Below are 17314 nucleotides of genomic sequence, written 5' to 3'. Positions count from 1 at the left end.
AGCAACTGTGTTTTCAAACATGAATAATATGTAGAAATCTGCCAGTCGGTCCATCTCTGCTTCGGTTAAATGTATTTTAAAACATATGTGTTCCGTCAGGTCTGGCGGTTGAATATTAAAATCCAGCATTGGGATTATTCAGAATGAATTTCTCCTGCAGAGGCCGTGACACCACGCGGCTCCCCGCTCGCTCGCTCCCTCTCATCGCCTCCCATTAGAGGTGTAACGGATGCCTCCAACTGGGAGGAGACCCCGGGGTCGCGCCCCGGGGCCGCTGAAGATATTCCAGCTCTCGGTGGGTTTGGGAGCGACTTGGGTTCCCCTCAGAAGAGCTGGGGGAAGTTTCAGGGGACAGATGTCTGCTCTTCTCTGATCTCCACGCTGCCAACGAGACCCCATGTGGATCAGACAGGAAAGAATAAGGACGGAGGGATTATTCAGTGCACAGTTCGGGAAAATGAATCACACTCTGGTTGAGACTTCAGCTTGATCTTTCAAGAAAAACATCTGATAGGGTTCGTGCTCATTTGTAAACCAATCTATTATTCTTTTGGATCTTAGTGCTCTTTTTTTTTTAATAGAAAAATAAATAAAGATCAGTGGTGGAAGAGAAGAAGAGCATCTTAAGATTTAGAATTGGGATCAAGCTGAGATGAGAGGGAGGCTGTTTCTCAAGAGCTGAATTGATGAAGGATGACAAAGTGGTCAATTTCTAATATGGATGTTAATTTAAGATCAGGTACATCTTGGAGAAATGAGCCATTTTAAAAAGAAAGCTTATTTAAATATTTTCCGTTGGGCTGCTTGATCTTTTACTCTTAATAAGACAGGAAGAGGATGTCTCGTTTTCATAGCGGTGCGTTTTCTGTGGAGGATAGCGCAGTGTTTTATAATGATGATGCATTTCGTGGGAACTTCACGACATAAGTGGTTTTTCAAAATGACAATTTTGGTGAAGAGTAAGCTTTAATTTAATAAATGTGCTGTATTGCCATTCATGGTCATAAATAGTCAGCTGCCTAACTCAGTCGAATTGCCGTCCTCGACTGAAAATAACTGTTACTTTGTGACCGGAGACGTTTCCTCCGGTTTCCGCTGCACCTCGTGCTCAGGGCTAAGCATGCTGTGTTCTCTGAGCGAAGAGCATGTTTGTATTTAGTGTTTTAGTTTTCTTCGAACGACCAAAAATATCGAAATGTAATCCACTCTAATTCCAGTGTTAGGAAGCGTGGGCGGATTGAGACGCTACTTGACAGGCGCTGGAGCACAGCGATGCGTTAAGTGCGGCCTGGCTGTGGCTGCAGACACTTCACAATGCCTGGTAGGCAAATATGTACCAAACATTTCCTGCGTTTGTAAAGAACCATTTGTTTGCAGTCATTTGACAAATCAATGAGTACCAGAAACAGCATTTGGGTATTAGCACAAATTCTAAATCAAACATGTTGGTTTGCGAGTTTTGCCTCTGGTGCTTCTGCAAACCGAGCAAACATCTTTCATCATTTAGATATCACACATCTGCTTTTGCACGGAGCCTCACCGGGGATTGTAGGTACTCAGAGAAACCCTGAACACCTGTGATGAACACATTCAGGGAAAGTTTTCAACTCGCAGTTGAGTTTTATTGATTTCATCAGAAGGCCATTAAAATTGAACCGGCTCGGTCGTTTCTCTTTTCACTTTCTCTTCCTGCCTGGGTGGGAGATAAACATGAAAAAAGATCTTGAAATGTAAATTGAAGAGAGAATCAAGCCGATTAAGGTGGAATATCGAGTGCCATTATCCACTCCTCCTATTGGCCGGTAGCCTCGGCGCCGTTCTGAAATGTGCCATCTCCCCGCTGCATCACATATTATCGGCGACAACCTTGGACGTGTTGTGTTTATTAATCTGAGAAACGACCTTCTCCTTCCTCGCCGTGTCCTCTCCGCCACCTTCACGTCCAGCCGCGGTGCCTCTCCAGCGGATCGCCCTTGAGACGTAAACAGCAGAGATGGAGGGATGCTCAGACAAAACATCTTAATGTTAAGTACCGTGCAGTGAAGCGGCCGTCTTCCCAACAAGGACTGACTTTATTAACCCGCTCTGTGATGTGCTGTGGCTCACAGAGATGCCGCGGAGAAGCTTTTTCTCGTGATTTTTCTCTCATGGCAAGATATAATAATCAGACACGCAACTTTAGGGAGACAAAGTCCATCTGCGAAAATGTCAGGCAGCGTGTTGAAGCGATCAGACAGCCTTTTGATGATGCTCAGGCGGTCGGGAGAGACAGGCCTGATAGGCATCAGGTGTAATTTTGGTAACCGCTTTGGCAGCCGATGACTCACCGTTCGGAGGACGCGGGCTGAGTACCTACCTGGAGAGACGTCGGCTGTAACCAGATGAGCTTCCCGACACACACACAAAAAAAAAAAGCACACGCCCTGACCTTTGCGCATGAAGATCATTGAAGCCGATCAGCTCTTTCGGCTCCTCGGCAGAGAAGCAGCGGAGAGGCCCAGAGGTGGAGACATGTCAGATGTCGTTACAGTTCAGCGACACGGCAATAATTTGCCATCGCTATATGATGGAAACAGAACGAGGCTCATCCATCCTGAAAATAGCATTATCTGGTATTTCGATACTGAGAGACACAAGTTTCTACACTGGTGCGTGTTCATGAGTCAGAAAAATTACAACGCCTGCAACTTGAAGTCAGATCGCAGAAAAAAAAAAAAAAAAACAGGTTTCATATCAGACATCAAAGAATTATGGAAGCTTATTTCATTCACATCAATTTTTTGTTGTTTTTCTTATCTAACGGAAAGTTTTTTATGAGAAGATGTCGCCAAATTGCATTAGATGGTATCCTTTACCTGACCTTTTGCAACGCTTTGTGAAAAAATGTAGTTTTCACACTTTAAGCACTGTTTACACATAATAATATACAGTTCACACCCTGAATATTTTATTGTAGGCTTGTTGAATCAAGAAACAGTCCTGACTGAAAGCTGCACACTGGAATAAATATGGATGGAAATTCCATGGAGGAATAATGCATTTCTCCCGTTGCATTTTCTCCGGATGACAGTATCAGGCTTCATTTGTCACTGCATTGTTAACAAAGTTTGTCATTTTGTGGCGGTGGACATCAAATATGTACATGCAGTGTGTATATATATATATAGCCTGACGTTCAAAGACGTTGTCGACTTTACCGTTTTAAAATTGAAAGTGACAGTCGTTCTCAGTGGCTGCTGTTGGATATATCATAAAGCACAAAACATGGGCACAGAGAGAACGCACTGGGGGTTCGCACACACTCTGCTATCTATGCATAATTTATGGGTTTAAAAGGCCTCAATGGTGAGCAGAATTTAGCAGTAAATCAGAGGCCTTCAGTGGGTCAGCGCTGTCACTGCTGGTATATCCGCACGCTCTTAGCCAGCACTTTACCTTATGACCAGGCGAATCAGACGGAGGACTATTTGAACTGGTGCCAAGGCAGTAAAATATGGGCCACAAATGTTGTCCCTGTCGTGACCTACTGGCACATCTCCTGGCACTGTGATTCTCTAGACTGTCTCTTGTCAAGATTTATTTGATCTTTATGGCACCTCTCACAGTTTATATACTGTAGCCTAAGATAAAGCGGCGGCGGCGGCGGCGGTTGCGTTGGCTGCGCCCGGTCGCACTTCGGCCGGTTTCACCAGTTTAAGCAACTGTGGGCACAGTATGAGGGCTTATTCCTAAGATAAAAGTGGTTACACAGCAGCACTGAGTAATTTTTATGTTGATAATATTAAATATTTACTCACAGTAAGTGTTGTGCTTATTGGAAGTGAGTACACCACTGGGGTCAACAGTAGGAAAAGCAGACCGGCTGGACTATATTAAAGGTAAATATAGGTTATATGTGTACACAATAATGTAGCTACTTCAAAAGAAGTAAAAAAAAAATCAATATCGGTTCAGGTGAACACTATGTTTGTAATGACCTGACGTTTCTGTCAGAGCTGCTTCTGGGCGAGCGTGTGAAGCTTTGCGCGGCTCCCTTCTTTCTTCAAAGGAATCAGACTCCAATAACACAGTCATTTCAGTCGGCGGGTCCGCTGATGCTCCCGGCGCTCGCATCGTGTCGTTATTGCTTGACTTTGGTGTCACATTCCCAAAGTCACATAATGGGACACCGTGACACACTTTGGTGGCGGTAACGCAGACAAACCCACCGACTGCAGCAACTTCTATATCTGGCCAGGAACTGATCTCTCTTAAATGTATTCTTTTATGCTTGACTTTTATTACGAGATCAAAAACTGAAATAGAAACAATCAATGCCACACGGTGCAAAGTTTAAAAGTTCAAATCAAAAGCAGAATTTAGAAAGTGAAACACTTCTTTGAACTTATTTCAAGTATAAACACTAAGAAACTCCGCTCTTGTTGTAAAGCTGGTGGATTTGATGAGGCAGCTACAGCGGCACAGTTAATCATTAGTAAGGCCTCTGTGATGGAAAAATAAAAGTTGATCATCAAAAATTATGCAGATGTTTTGATATGCTTTCTCACTGAAGACGTGCTGACCCATCCTCTCCTGCAGGCAGTAATTATTTTCATACAATCACACTTCAAACTTTTTTTTTTTCCATGGAGGAATACATTGCAGTTCCTTCATCTGAATGCTGATCATTGAGCGCATATACAGAGGACACATTTGCACGCTTCATTTAGTTTTGACTTTGACTGAGCGTGATGCATCTTCTTATGCGTCTTCTGCTCCGTTGTAGTCAGTATCGGGTCGCACTGTGCCGGAGTCGATCCCCGAGGGCTGCGAACGAGGGCGCGACAAACCTGAAACAGTTCAACAGTCCGTCACAGGGCAAACAGTGGGAGACGTGCAATCGCAAATTCACACCGACGGGCAAATTCTAGAGTTCTGGAACTCGTGGCTTTTGGAACGTGAGAGAAGGTGGTGCTAGCCAGGACTCAGCTCTGCACTGTGGTCGTATAGGGAAGCTGTTTTATGATCTACATGACACAAGTGTACTTGTGTGCTATTTCAGCAAAAACAAGTCCTGGCAAGATGGAAAACTCACCCACAAAGTGTGGAGAAAGTGCAGAGGCCAGCAGCAGGGCAAGTCACACAACTTTGGCGAGACAAAGGAGGCGCTGCTGGACATTTTGCCGTCTGACTGAACTTTCCCGTCTCTTGTGTTTGCTGTGTTCTTTGCACATTCTGTATTTTAAGAGCAACATTCTTGCTTTTTGTCCTACAAGCTCTGACTCTTACCATTTATTGTAACCCCATTGATCTAGCTGAAAGCCAAGCAAATCCAAAGCCCCCTGTCGCTGCTCTGTTACTCTGAGTATTTTTAGTCTTAATCTCACCAACAGGCAAACAGCCACCCTTAAGTGAACTGAATTCAACCGCTCTGATGCTTGCAAATTTATACCGCTCTTGTTGTTGTTGGTGGTGTTTTTTTTTTTTTAAATATATATTTCCACTGTGAAATGTGCCGTCACCATGTTTACCTGCATTTGTTTCACTGTTTGTCCTCGGCAAAGCTCCGGTCTCAGGGGGGTTTATCTTATGTCCGGAGGCTCACGCTGGATGCTCTCCCAGGGGAGGTCAGCGCCTGCTGTCAGTACATCAGTAAGGCCCAGATAGAGACAAGGCCGGGGACGCGGTGGAGAAAGGTATTTATGCATTAACAGGCGAGAGCTCTCGTTGCTTTTCACCTGCACTCGCTGACAGGTCCGCTTTTATCTGCCAGGGTTCAAGGCGAGGACGGAGTCGCTTTATGGGGCTTTGCACTTAAAAACTACCCATTCGGTCTTCCAGGAAGGGGGCGACTCCCCCTGTCCCCTCTCCCCCACCGCTGCCGCATCCTCTTCTCACACATCCTTATGCAACCACAGCCTTTCCACCAAAACATTGCTGCTCCCCCCCACCTTTGTCTTTTCTGGCGCTCGCCTTTGTTTCTCCATGCATTATTCTTTTGGGTGGCTTCTTCTTCTTCTTCTTCTTCTCCCTCCTGTTGTGAAAGAGCGCTCCCTTCCTTCCCTTTGACTTTCCTCTGTCCAGAGAGGCATTCCCTCGAGCTTTCTTTATTTTCCTTCCCAGTGCAGATAGAAGTGGTATTTCTGTGTGTTCACTTATTTTTTCTCATGTGTGACTTCATTAATGTGCGTTTGAGAGGATGGATGAATGGGGCTTTGTGAGTCGAGGCATTCTGTCTGTGGGCACGAGTAAATATATGTTTTACTTGCTGGAGGATGTTTTGTCAACAGGGTTTTAAAGGAACACAGCATGTGTTTGCTCATTTTCATGGAGCGTGTGAGCACCGGTACGGTTTTTGCCCGTTTGACAGGACAGACGCTGTGAGAGCAAAACATTCAGAAGGAAGTAAAGAGGTGAAGTGTAATTCATTTTCCTTGACGCTAAATTGGTGACAGCTCATAATCGATCATGAAGGTCTGCCTCTAATACTAATACACTAAAAGACAATTTCAATATTTATATAGGAAAAGGCCAGGAAATACGAAATAATATTTATGTCTCCAATTGTTCAGTTTACTTAGAGTTAAGCTATAGGCGGATATAACTTATGAAGAAGTAAGCACAGCAGTAATCACATGGGCTTTAAACTCTGAGAATGTACTTCAACTATACAATTTCTAAAACTCTAATTAGGTGGGGAGAACTCCCCGGAGCCGCTAACTGCATCGCCTTATCATCCTTATTTACTGTACTCGAAATCATGGCACTGTACGTGAAGGCGGTGGGCAAAATCCCCATTCTGATCCTTGCTAGTTCCACAAGGATGGAAACAACATTTTTACCATATTACATTATGAAACTCTAATGAGGAAATATGAGCTCCCCCGTGCTTCAGACTGGAGCACCCAATTATCCTCACTTACTGCCGCGCGCGCCCGTGCACCCGGGCTAATGGCATAACAATACTTTCCCCCAAAGGTGCCCGGCGCGACGTGAAAAAAAGTTGTGACATAGATCAATACATTACAGGAGAGCCTCTGCTGTGCCCCGAGTGATATTTCTCTCTGAAAATGGTGTAAAAGATTAAAAAAAAAAAAAAAGAAATCAAAGAATGAAAGTGGTTTCATTCTAACTTCGGTCCTTCAAAGAAAACCTCACGCTGACAGAACCTCCCACACGAAAATATTCTAAATCTGTGCTCAGCTGGCAGCAGTGCCATGTTGATATTCTGCCCTGCATCCCGCCACCTGCCCCAGGCTTGTTAACAAGGTGCCCGTGGCAATGATTGCCTGGCCATCAAACTCCCAGCTGATAAGTTCCTCTGGGAGGGAGAGGAGCTCTGTCATTGAATTCACCCCAATCACCTCCTCGTTCTGTACATTTGAGATAACATTCAGCCAAACCCAGCTTCAAATCTTCCATAACAACCCGTGTGATATATATATTTATATGTATGCCTTATTCTGCAGAATCTCTCCAGCGTTTTGCTGCTAGACCCGTAACTACTGGACAGATCCTGCCGGCTGCATTTTATCATTGATGACCGTATATTCACAATTATAGTGCTGCGGCCTCTCGTCAAGACGGGAGCCCGGGAGTCACCTGTCAGTTCCAATGCTGCAAGGCCGAGGGAAGAGATTGGCTGATTGATTGAAGCCTCTGTGTGTCGAGGGTGAGGGACGCGGTGACAGGACCGTGATTGACACAGATGAAAGACGGGAAGAGAATGGAAGGGAGCAGCCGAGTGAATGGGATACTAAAACAATAGCACGTTAAAGAGCAGGAATGGAGGGAGATTTATCGAGATGGGATGGAAAGGAGGGACAGGTGGTGAGTGGGAGAGGTGGGAAAAGAAGTGAGCAGAGGAAATGGAAGGCTGGAAAATGTTTTTTTTTTCTTTTTCTGTTCATCAAAAGGATTTGCTTAGAGAAAGAAAGGCTGAAGGAAAGAGAGTGGAGGACATTGAGGAGAAGATGAGAGAGAAAAGGGGTGAATCGTATTCCAGGAGGAACGTCCCAGCTTCAGTCAGGCTCCAGTGAATGTGCTGACAGGGTCTGTCTGCACCGCAGAGGAGCAAGTGTCATACACCCAGGAAAACCACAGCAGGCTGCACAGGACAAGATGAAACCCGCTCTGCCCAATCATCACGCCCGGCGTTCACCACCTATAGAAGCATTAATCACAACTTGCCTGAGTCTGCTACTTTTGTCAACAGGAAACCGAACAATCACTTTCTTTGATACGCTTTTACACCTAAACTACAAATGAGAAGGACAGGTTGTCGGAAATACCTCAATGTACCACAGAGCAGCTCAACAGCCCTGCAAGATATGGTCGTCCAGATAGATAAATTTAATTTAAAGCCCCTTATATGATCTGAAAGGAAGCTGAACATTATTACCTTTGTGAAGACAGAAAATGAGGCACATCTGTTATGGCTGTATTGAATCACATTAGACTGGCCCTAATGAAATGACTGTGAAGCGTAATTTAAAGGAAGATTTCAGGTCTACATTATGTATAGAATAATACACAATCAATAAAGCTAGCTTCTTACTCCTGTGGATCTGAATAATGAAAATAACCCCGCTGATAGTAGCGGAAACACACAAAGATTCCATGCTTTTTCAAGAGAAAAAAACAAAAAAAAGTCAGGATTTATCATCTACTTTCTTCACCACATTAGCCAAGCTTATTTGCTTTGATTTTGGCCCTCTTCTTGGTGTTCCAGTCTATATCATTTGATTCATACACACTTGGCTATCTGAGCACATATATAGTGGGGTTTTTCATCGTAATGGAGTCTGGCAAATCGTCACATTATCGACGCTGAAGTGCGGAGGCTGATGTTTCCCAAACATCGCTCAAGGGTGCCTTCTCTAATCTTAAAAAACAAGCACACCGATTGATATCTGACATTTTGATTTGCTGTAGCATTTCCATGCGGGGCTAGAGTGCACGTGAGACACGCTGAGAGCGTGAGCGAGACACGCGAGGATCTGGGAACCTTTCAGATCACTTAAGGCACCGCGTGTTACAAAGCGGCTGCGCTTGTACGTCTTGCTTTGACATCCCGGCTGATCAAGGAATTGTATCAATGAAGCAGATTAATCAGCGCATCAAAGTGATGTGAAGCTGGCTTCCTGTTGGAGCTGGTCTCTTTTGTGCTGCCATCAGAAATTCGTGACAGTTGTTCATGTTAATCAATGCTCAGAGGGTTTTCTAATAAGTGATATCCTATCTTTTTCCATGTACAATGGTGTGGTGATAACTTTGTCCCTGTCTATCTATTAGATGTGAGGAGGAACACTTGGGTCATTATGAAGATGTAAATTGAAGCGTGTTCTGGGCCTAAAAAGCCCTTTGTACTTGAGAAAATGTGATTTCTGCACTGTTTAAAGGTCTGCCTTCCTTGTCTGAGTCCTCCTACCTGTGTCTGCTGCTCCACTTTTAATTAACATAACGTTGAATGATTAAAGTTTTAACTTAATTATCTTTATCTTTTCTCTCAGGGTGTTCAACCCTCCGTGGGAAACCGAATGAGACACCTCGCAAGAGGAGTGAGGAAAAAACAGCAGACGGCGGCTTGGTGAGATTGGGGGCGATATTGGACTACGTGGAGGGGGGGAAAAAAAAAATAGAGAGAAGAGTGACTGACATCTGCCCTCCAGCCCAGTGTGAAGGGCATATCATGAGAGAGTGAGAGGCGGTGCATGAAGAGGGGAAAAACAGGAGAGAGAATGAAGACAACCAGAAAACAAGGCCTGCCTCACAGCAAACCTCACTCAAATTAAAACATCTCGCCATCAGACAAGATGATTACAAGAAATCTGCTCCTATTGGTGTTCCTGTGCACGTGGGAGGGGCTTGTGGATGTTGGCCTGGGCAGTAAGATTCTACGAAGGCGAGGAGTGGGCGGATCGCACTCGCTGAAACTGGGGGAAAACAGATCTCCGGACCAATGGGACGCAGCAGTGGACTCGAATGCTATGCCTGTGGTGACTCTTAGAAATCTGATTAGTCACGAGCAGGCGAGTGACAGCGGACCGCTTTCACACTCCAACGTGTTGCAGAATCATCCCTCTCCGCCAGTCACCGACAGGGAGCGGCAGGCTTTTAAGCCCAAGCGAGAGGTCGACTCCGTCAAAAGAAAGGAAGCATCTTCCCATATGTCATCTGGAAGCAAGGACATAAACCAAGATGTGAAAAAAATCAAAAACAACACCAAGAGTGTTGACTCTGCAAAAGCAGGGAGGTCAGAGAAGACTTACACAATCCATCACAAGCCTGATCTACACTATAATAAAACCAGGTTTAAAACCAGCTCTCGGTCCAGGAGCAGACCGGATTTGAGCATTCATACGACAGGCGTGCCAGGGAAAGGATTCAGCATCGAGTCAAACCGAAAGCTAAACCTCACTGGCAGCTATGGAGTGCTGAAGCTGCTGTCTAAAGAGAACCTTGTTAGAATCGTCAATTCCCAAATGCAGAGTGTTCCCGGGCTGAGCTTTCCGAACAAGGGCAGTCGGAGCAGGAAAAGGGATTTGATTGACGTTAATCACGGACAGTTAGAGGCTCAGAGAGCGCCGAGACAAGATATGGCTGTCACTCAGTCTCACGCTGGATTTGATAATCAGACTGCGTTTCCTTATGCAAGCCCAGTCACTACTCCAGATCTTAATCGAGACCAGGGCGCTGACACTCATATTAATCCACTAAGCGAAGTCAAACCAGCTCCAAGCAAAGGGCAGGACAACTTGGGAATACAGGGCTCGGATAGTGCTGATAGCAAGAGCAAACACCTGCTTCGTTTACTGTCAACACCTCGCAGCGAGGTCAGCTTCAGCCTGGAGAAAGACGTGACGGTCGGCCAAACAGAACCGCCATTTACATTGACTAGACACCTTCCACCGTACGGACCCTCTGAAACAAATGAATCACCGTCTGTGCTGACAATGCAACCCCTGGGACTGAGACCGGGGAACAGAGAGGCAGATTCCCAGCGAGACCCATTAACAGAGTCAGCGAACGCCGCTCAGACAGAACCCAGCACACCTCGGTACCCCGCCGATGAAGACGGCAAACTTGTCAACGGCACTCATGTCCTGAGGCTCCACCCCGCGTCCGAATGGAGCCACGGAACAAAGGACGGCGAGGCGCAAGCTGTCGATCCAGAAAATGGAAAGGGCCTCGTGTTTGAGGAAGCAGAGTCAGAGGTGGACGAGGACGTGCGTGAGCAGGTGGATCGGAACGGGCCTCGCTCTCGCAGCAGGAGGAGCTGGATCTGGAACCAGTTCTTTGTGATCGAAGAGTACGCGGGGCCTGAACCTGTGCTCATCGGACGGGTAAGGGAAAAGAAAAACTTCATTTATCATTTAAAAGGTCTGTGAACTATTTTATGAATGTTTTATGAATATTTAAGACACCGTTACAAGTCTCTTACATGGCTTGTTTAACCTCAGGTCATTGACTGAGGTCCACGTCTTAAACAAGAGATGATTAGAATAATTTAACCCCACAGTCACGCTCCAAGTTTTTTTGTGCATTATTATAAACCAGCAATTGGAATTGATTTACATTCGGCCATTGTGCCGGGGTGCCTTCCAGGTAGCTGTAAAACCTTCAATGAATCAATGGTGTACTGAGGCGCAGCAAAAAACCCCAGATCCCGCCAGCCCATGGGGCTAGTCATGATCTCTACCAATCTGTGCCCGCCAATGGGAATTGACATATCCAGGAGAATTAATAGCTTTACTTTTCCCTTCCACCATTGATCCTCCCCCCAGGGCAGAAAGCAAGAGTAGTCCAAGTGTTCCCTCATTTCCCTGTAGGTCAGACCTGTCAGCTCTATGAGCTCTTGGTCTCGAGTCCTGCAAGGTCTTGCTAATACTATTTCATTCGGACTGAATTACACTTGGTTTGACAGGATTTATCACTGCGTTCTACCTCAGCTCAACACATGCAGGGCTGTAGTCCTGATAGCTTCTGCTCTGTAATTTATTGCAATCATCAATGGGGCGTATATCACCCTTTTCTCACCCTCCCCTCCTCCTCTGGAAAGAGTGAGCAGATAAACGTGTAGGAGGTCACGTTGACTGGACAGAAGGTGTCTCGGAGCGCCGCGCCGTAATGGCTGTGCTCTCAGTCCTCTCAGTCCTCAGCATGCGCCAACTGTCTTCATACCCAGCTGCAGTAGATGAGCTAATTTATAAGCCTGTGTGGCCAGTTTGCTGAGCAAATGAATAGTAATGATCCCTGTGTGACTGCTGCAGGCTGTTGAAAGCCATAGAGTAAGATGTTGTTGTGTGTGTGTGTGTGTATGTGTGTGTATAAGTGCTTGAAGTTGCACTGGTGTTTTAAAAAGCTCTGGCTCAGCAGGCGGTGTCTCATCCTTAGGTAGACAAAAAGGCCTCAAATTGTTTACCGTTTTTTTTTTTTTTTTTTTTTAATGTCCAGGTGAGCACAGATGGGCAGGATCTTGCGGGCTGTTTGCGCAGCCTCCCTGATGTTTGGCCAACATTTAATTTGGCTATTTTTGCCTTTGCACTATGACTGATGACGGTCTGAAGCGAACGCTGTGAAGCACTGTTAGCGATCATGGAGAGGATGGAAAAGCCAGCGGTCCGGCTTACAGATGGCACTGCGTGTAAAGCCATTAGTGCCAATCTGCTGTGTCAAGCAGGTATTTATGCCAGCACATTGTATGGCACTCAGGAAGGGAACAACGCCAGGCCACACACACACACACTCACACTCACACACACCCATATGATAGTGCTGACACTTGGAGTTCACCCAGAATGCTATTGTGCCAGTGTATTTGTGTCTGTTGGGTTGGAGATGTGTATGATTAGTACCCTACTGTATCACACAGTGACGCCACACACATGAATAATGCTCTTATAGATTTTAATGCGCTTATGAATTTTTAATCTCCTGCTCTGCTCTAGCGTAGGCCGGGGCTATAGGTAGGCAGATCAATGCGGACACCCTGCCTTGTGTGTGTGTGTGTACGTGTGTGTGTTTTTTTTTGTTTTTTTTTTTCTTATCGAGGACCTGACTTCATTGTGACGGAGCGAGCTGTGATGGAAAGCTTGAAGAAAATGACTGTACCAGTCAGAACAGCTCTACCTGCCAGATCCAGCTCAGTCCAAATTCAGGCTCATTCAGCTGAAAAGGCCATTGCCTGTGACTCACAACACACATCTCAGCTGAAGTCGGTTATTGTGCACACATCGGCACGCAACCCGTGTTCATCTGAAGGTGTGATGCTGCTTTTCACAGTAAGTTTTTCTTTAGAAATCCGCCTTCTAGCACTGAATCATGCTGCTTTTTACTTTTTGCTAAACACGGTAGTCAGGTCAGTGTAAATCTGAGCCAAAGCTGGAAGCAAGAGCCAAGACGTTAATCTGTGACGCTGATAAGAGACAAAGGCTCCATTGCTAAACTGATAGTGAATGAATGAACTTTGTGGACACATTTCCCAGTTTAGTCTTCCATCGATATTTATAAGCACCTTCTGTAATTTCAAGTCCTTAGAGAAGAAGCCAGGCAGACTATGCTGTTGTTGAAGTGACCGCTGAAAGGTCTTCTGGCTGTCAGATCAGTTTTTGTTCATGGTGACTTTCTGCTTTTCTGGAGATGATCCTGTTGATTAGAGTTTGCCAAAAAGGGGGGGAAAAAAAAAAAAAAAAAAAAAAACATTTTCACCAATGAATTGTCTTCTCTCTATCAGCACTCCGTCTCTTTCTTGCACTCTCTCACTCACACACACACACGCGCGCACGCACGCACACACTTACAGACGAAGCCGTGTTACTATATTTTCTCACGCTGAAGTGTCTCTGCCCCATGATAATTGTGAATTTAATTGATGCTGTCACATGGTCTGTAATGGGGTTTCAAGTGATTGCAGAGGCAGTGTGAAAGAAACACAGATTTTTTCTTGAGGAGAAAAGGCGCCTCAGCAGAGCTGGGATTAAAAAAAAAAAAAACACTCCTTTCTGATTAGCTTTTCTTCTCCCTTTACTCTCCTCTTGAAATGCAAACTGTCTCGCACCTCGTGTGAGGAGAAAACGTGACACGGAAAGCAGTTCCTTCCCTGTCTTTGAGGAAAATCCGTCTTTTCCCCACTCTCACCTTTGCAACAACTTGTGTGTTTGAGCAACCTGGCATGGCAGCAAATGTGCATATCTATTTCACCAGCACAAGAGGAAATGGACTCAGGCTATCATCATCATTAGCATATCATTAACATCATCATGAGCATGCATTATTCATATTAGTGAAATATGCCAGAATTAGACAATTAACATTGTCTGAAACACACACGCATGCACACACACACACACACACACACACACACACAGCACTATAGCACCGTGTGAATATATGAAATGTAGACATCAATGTGAAACAGTAATTAAATCCTTTTAGCTTCTGACACATTAAACAATACCTATCAGTTCCCTCAGTCGCACACACTTAGCTTTCATTATGCTGAATCATTCGTTAACATTCCGGATCGAAAACTGCTGTGCAAAATGCAGTTTAAAGATTCTTCCTGCCCGAGGGCTTCTAAATATATATATATATATATAAATAACAGCACAGTTAGTGGTCGTTGTGTTATTGATAACTCCTGCTCCTCTGTGCAGTGCCGTTGGGTGCAGCGTGCCCGTGTGCGATATTGCAACATTGCTGGTAGGAAAGTGTCAGCGTGATGCAAGGATGAGGAGGAGGTTGTCACTGCAATTTAAGAGCTGCTGTGTTCGCTCTAACAAAATGCTTCCCTTCCGAGCTGAGAGTGAAGTTAAGAGAAAAAAAAAGTTCACAAACAGAGTGCATGGATTGAGCGCTGGTATTTCTCTTTTATATGGCCTTACTTCATCACTGCATGTACTTCAGGTATTTTATAAATACTGCAGACTCGTATGCCCTTTTATATTGCAGTGGTTTTATCGACATAAGAACCTGCTACCTGTTTGTCTCCAGGCTGCAGCGCTGACCACTAACCCACCGAGGCTGAAGAAAACACTCCACCACATGACGAAACATGAACGCTGTCTGTTCGCCCGCATTTATTCTGTTGTAGTTTTGAAATGTGTTTAATTTGGTAGGGAATTGTATTTGCGTTAGTTATTGCAGTGGTCCACCTTCCACTGGATTCCGGGGTTAGAACCACGTGAACGAGCCTCTACTCTCAGTTACAGTCATACATGTTTGATCACATTGACCCATTTACCCAATCATGCATCAGCGGTGAAGACCATTTGGGGTTCAGTGTCTTTAATCAATCTTAATTTATAGAGCACTTTTCATACAGTAAAATGTAGCACAAAGTGCTTTAAATGTTAAAACCAGAGGTCTTCTCTTCCCCCACAGACATACGGTTCAGTCTGGGTCAAAACCTGAGTTCTATTTTCTCCTTTGTTAAAATTTGTCTTCTACTTATTTTTGCACCTATAAAAACATTGCTTTCTTGCTTCAGCTATACTTGTGGGGCCGTCTACCTTTTATTAATAAAACTGGCATGATGCGATGGATGACGAGTACATCTTGTGCTTTTTTGATGAGAAATCTATTGTGATCCAATGACTTGAAACTGGGTGTTCCCACTTTCACCTCAAGAAGATGTAAATAATTTCATCGCCTATTTCCCTTCCTGTCTGGAAGTAAGAGAAAAGAAATAAACACTTGTGGATTTCAAATCAATATTTGTTTCAGAGACTGGTTTATAAGACCTTGTAAGTCATGAATCAAAGGCACCAAAACAACAGAGTGAATAAAAGAGGCCCTCATGAAACTGAGGGAGAGAAAAGATGCATCGAACCACAGAGACGAAAAGTGAAATGGGTGTGTGATGGTGCCAATAGCAGGGCCGACAAAAAACTGTAAACACACTCATCTCCTGACAAGGAAGTCATCAATAATAATAAAAGAAAAAGAAAGAAAAAAAAAAAGAAACCTTCTCTTTGCAAACAACTCTCTTTTTTTGTACGCTTCAACTCCTCGTCTCCCTGCAGAAATCATTTAGCCTCCGGGTCCGAGCACAGCAGGGGTGAGACAGCAATTAGAGAGTGACTACAGTGTAGGAAGGAGGGAGGAGACGGGGGGAGATAACAAGGCAGAAGAGAAAGAGATTAGCATGCACGAGCAAAATGGGATGATGTGGAAGAAAAGGGGGTAAAATGGAAAGAAAAAAAAAAACCTGACGGGAGAACAAAGACGGGTTAAAAGAGAGGATGTGTGGTGGAGAATGAGAGCCGTGTTAATGGCATGTGGATATACAGAGCGGAGGGGTGGGGGGAGGGAAAGGTGAGAGCGGTGGAAAGCGAGGAAAGGTTAATGGCTTACAACGGGCAACGGGGAAGGAAGTGTGAGACGGCTGGAGGAAAAAAAAAAAAGGACAGGAGGGGAAGGACTGAGAGATCACACACGTTTCTGAAGCCGACCCCGCGACCCGTCGAGGCCCGGAGCGAGTCGGAGGAAGACGGACCGCGAAGCGAAGGAGAGGGTTATGAAAAGAGGCAGCCGGGGATCCGGGGGCATCGGCACGGCGACGTGCAGAGTTTACACGGAGGGAAAAATACGAGACGGGAGGTGAGGCAGAGCGAGGGAACCGAGAAAGCGGTTAAATACCATTTTACTGCGAGCCCCCGTGGAGGCCACATTTAAATGTGTCTCTGTGCTGAGTGGGTGCGGGATCACATAGAGGAAATAATAGGCGGGATGACTGAAGGAGCAAGACTACAGTGGGGGGAAGATGAGGAGACGCCGCCGAGTCTATTAAAGACGGGATTCAAAGGAAACACGGGCCGCCTTTCTCTCCTTTACTTCCAATCTTCTTTCCCTCTTTATAGCGCCCGTTTCATCTCTGGATAATGTCGAACAAATCAGCAACGCAAGTATCTGAATTTAAAGCATCATTTTCACAGATGTGAGAGCGGCAGTATTTTATCTCCAGGAGTATATATGAACCTCTTAGAGTACATCTGCACCGTTTTCAACTCAATATAGAAATGCGTTTGAAGCTCACCCCAGGAGCAGCAGTTAGGACACGGGAAACCTCTGCAGCTTAAGGTGTTGTAATAACAGAAATTGAAGCACAAATTGGAGCAGAATCTGATTTATTGCCCGGGGTTAACCCTTCAAGGTTAGCCGTTGCAGTGGCGAGGAAATATGGCGAGTGTCAAAGAGAATGAGTCGGCCTGCCGCAAAGCGATGTTGGGGGAGTGTGAAGAGCCTTCGCAGGAGTTCAATTCATGATTATGCAGAGCCCAGTGTGAGCTCCATGACCGTGACCTTGAGCTAATATTTATGCTTTGGCCTGAAC

General features: G+C 45.2%; 1 protein-coding gene across 3 annotated transcripts in view; it reads left to right on the top strand.

Moving 5' to 3' along the window:
* Positions 1 to 17314, top strand: part of cdh24b (cadherin 24, type 2b) — a 137540-nt gene that overhangs the window by 39413 nt on the left and 80813 nt on the right. For all 3 annotated transcript variants that reach the window (XM_030115347.1, XM_030115346.1, XM_030115348.1), the window contains exon 2: positions 9492 to 11324. In XM_030115347.1, coding sequence (XP_029971207.1) covers positions 9795 to 11324 — 1530 coding nt within the window. In that variant the 5' untranslated portion in view covers positions 9492 to 9794. The remainder of the gene's footprint in view (positions 1 to 9491; positions 11325 to 17314) is intronic.

Source organism: Salarias fasciatus, chromosome 18, assembly GCF_902148845.1.
Source record: "Salarias fasciatus chromosome 18, fSalaFa1.1, whole genome shotgun sequence".
NCBI lineage: Eukaryota > Metazoa > Chordata > Actinopteri > Blenniiformes > Blenniidae > Salarias > Salarias fasciatus.
This window is presented reverse-complemented; position numbering and strand designations above follow the sequence as displayed.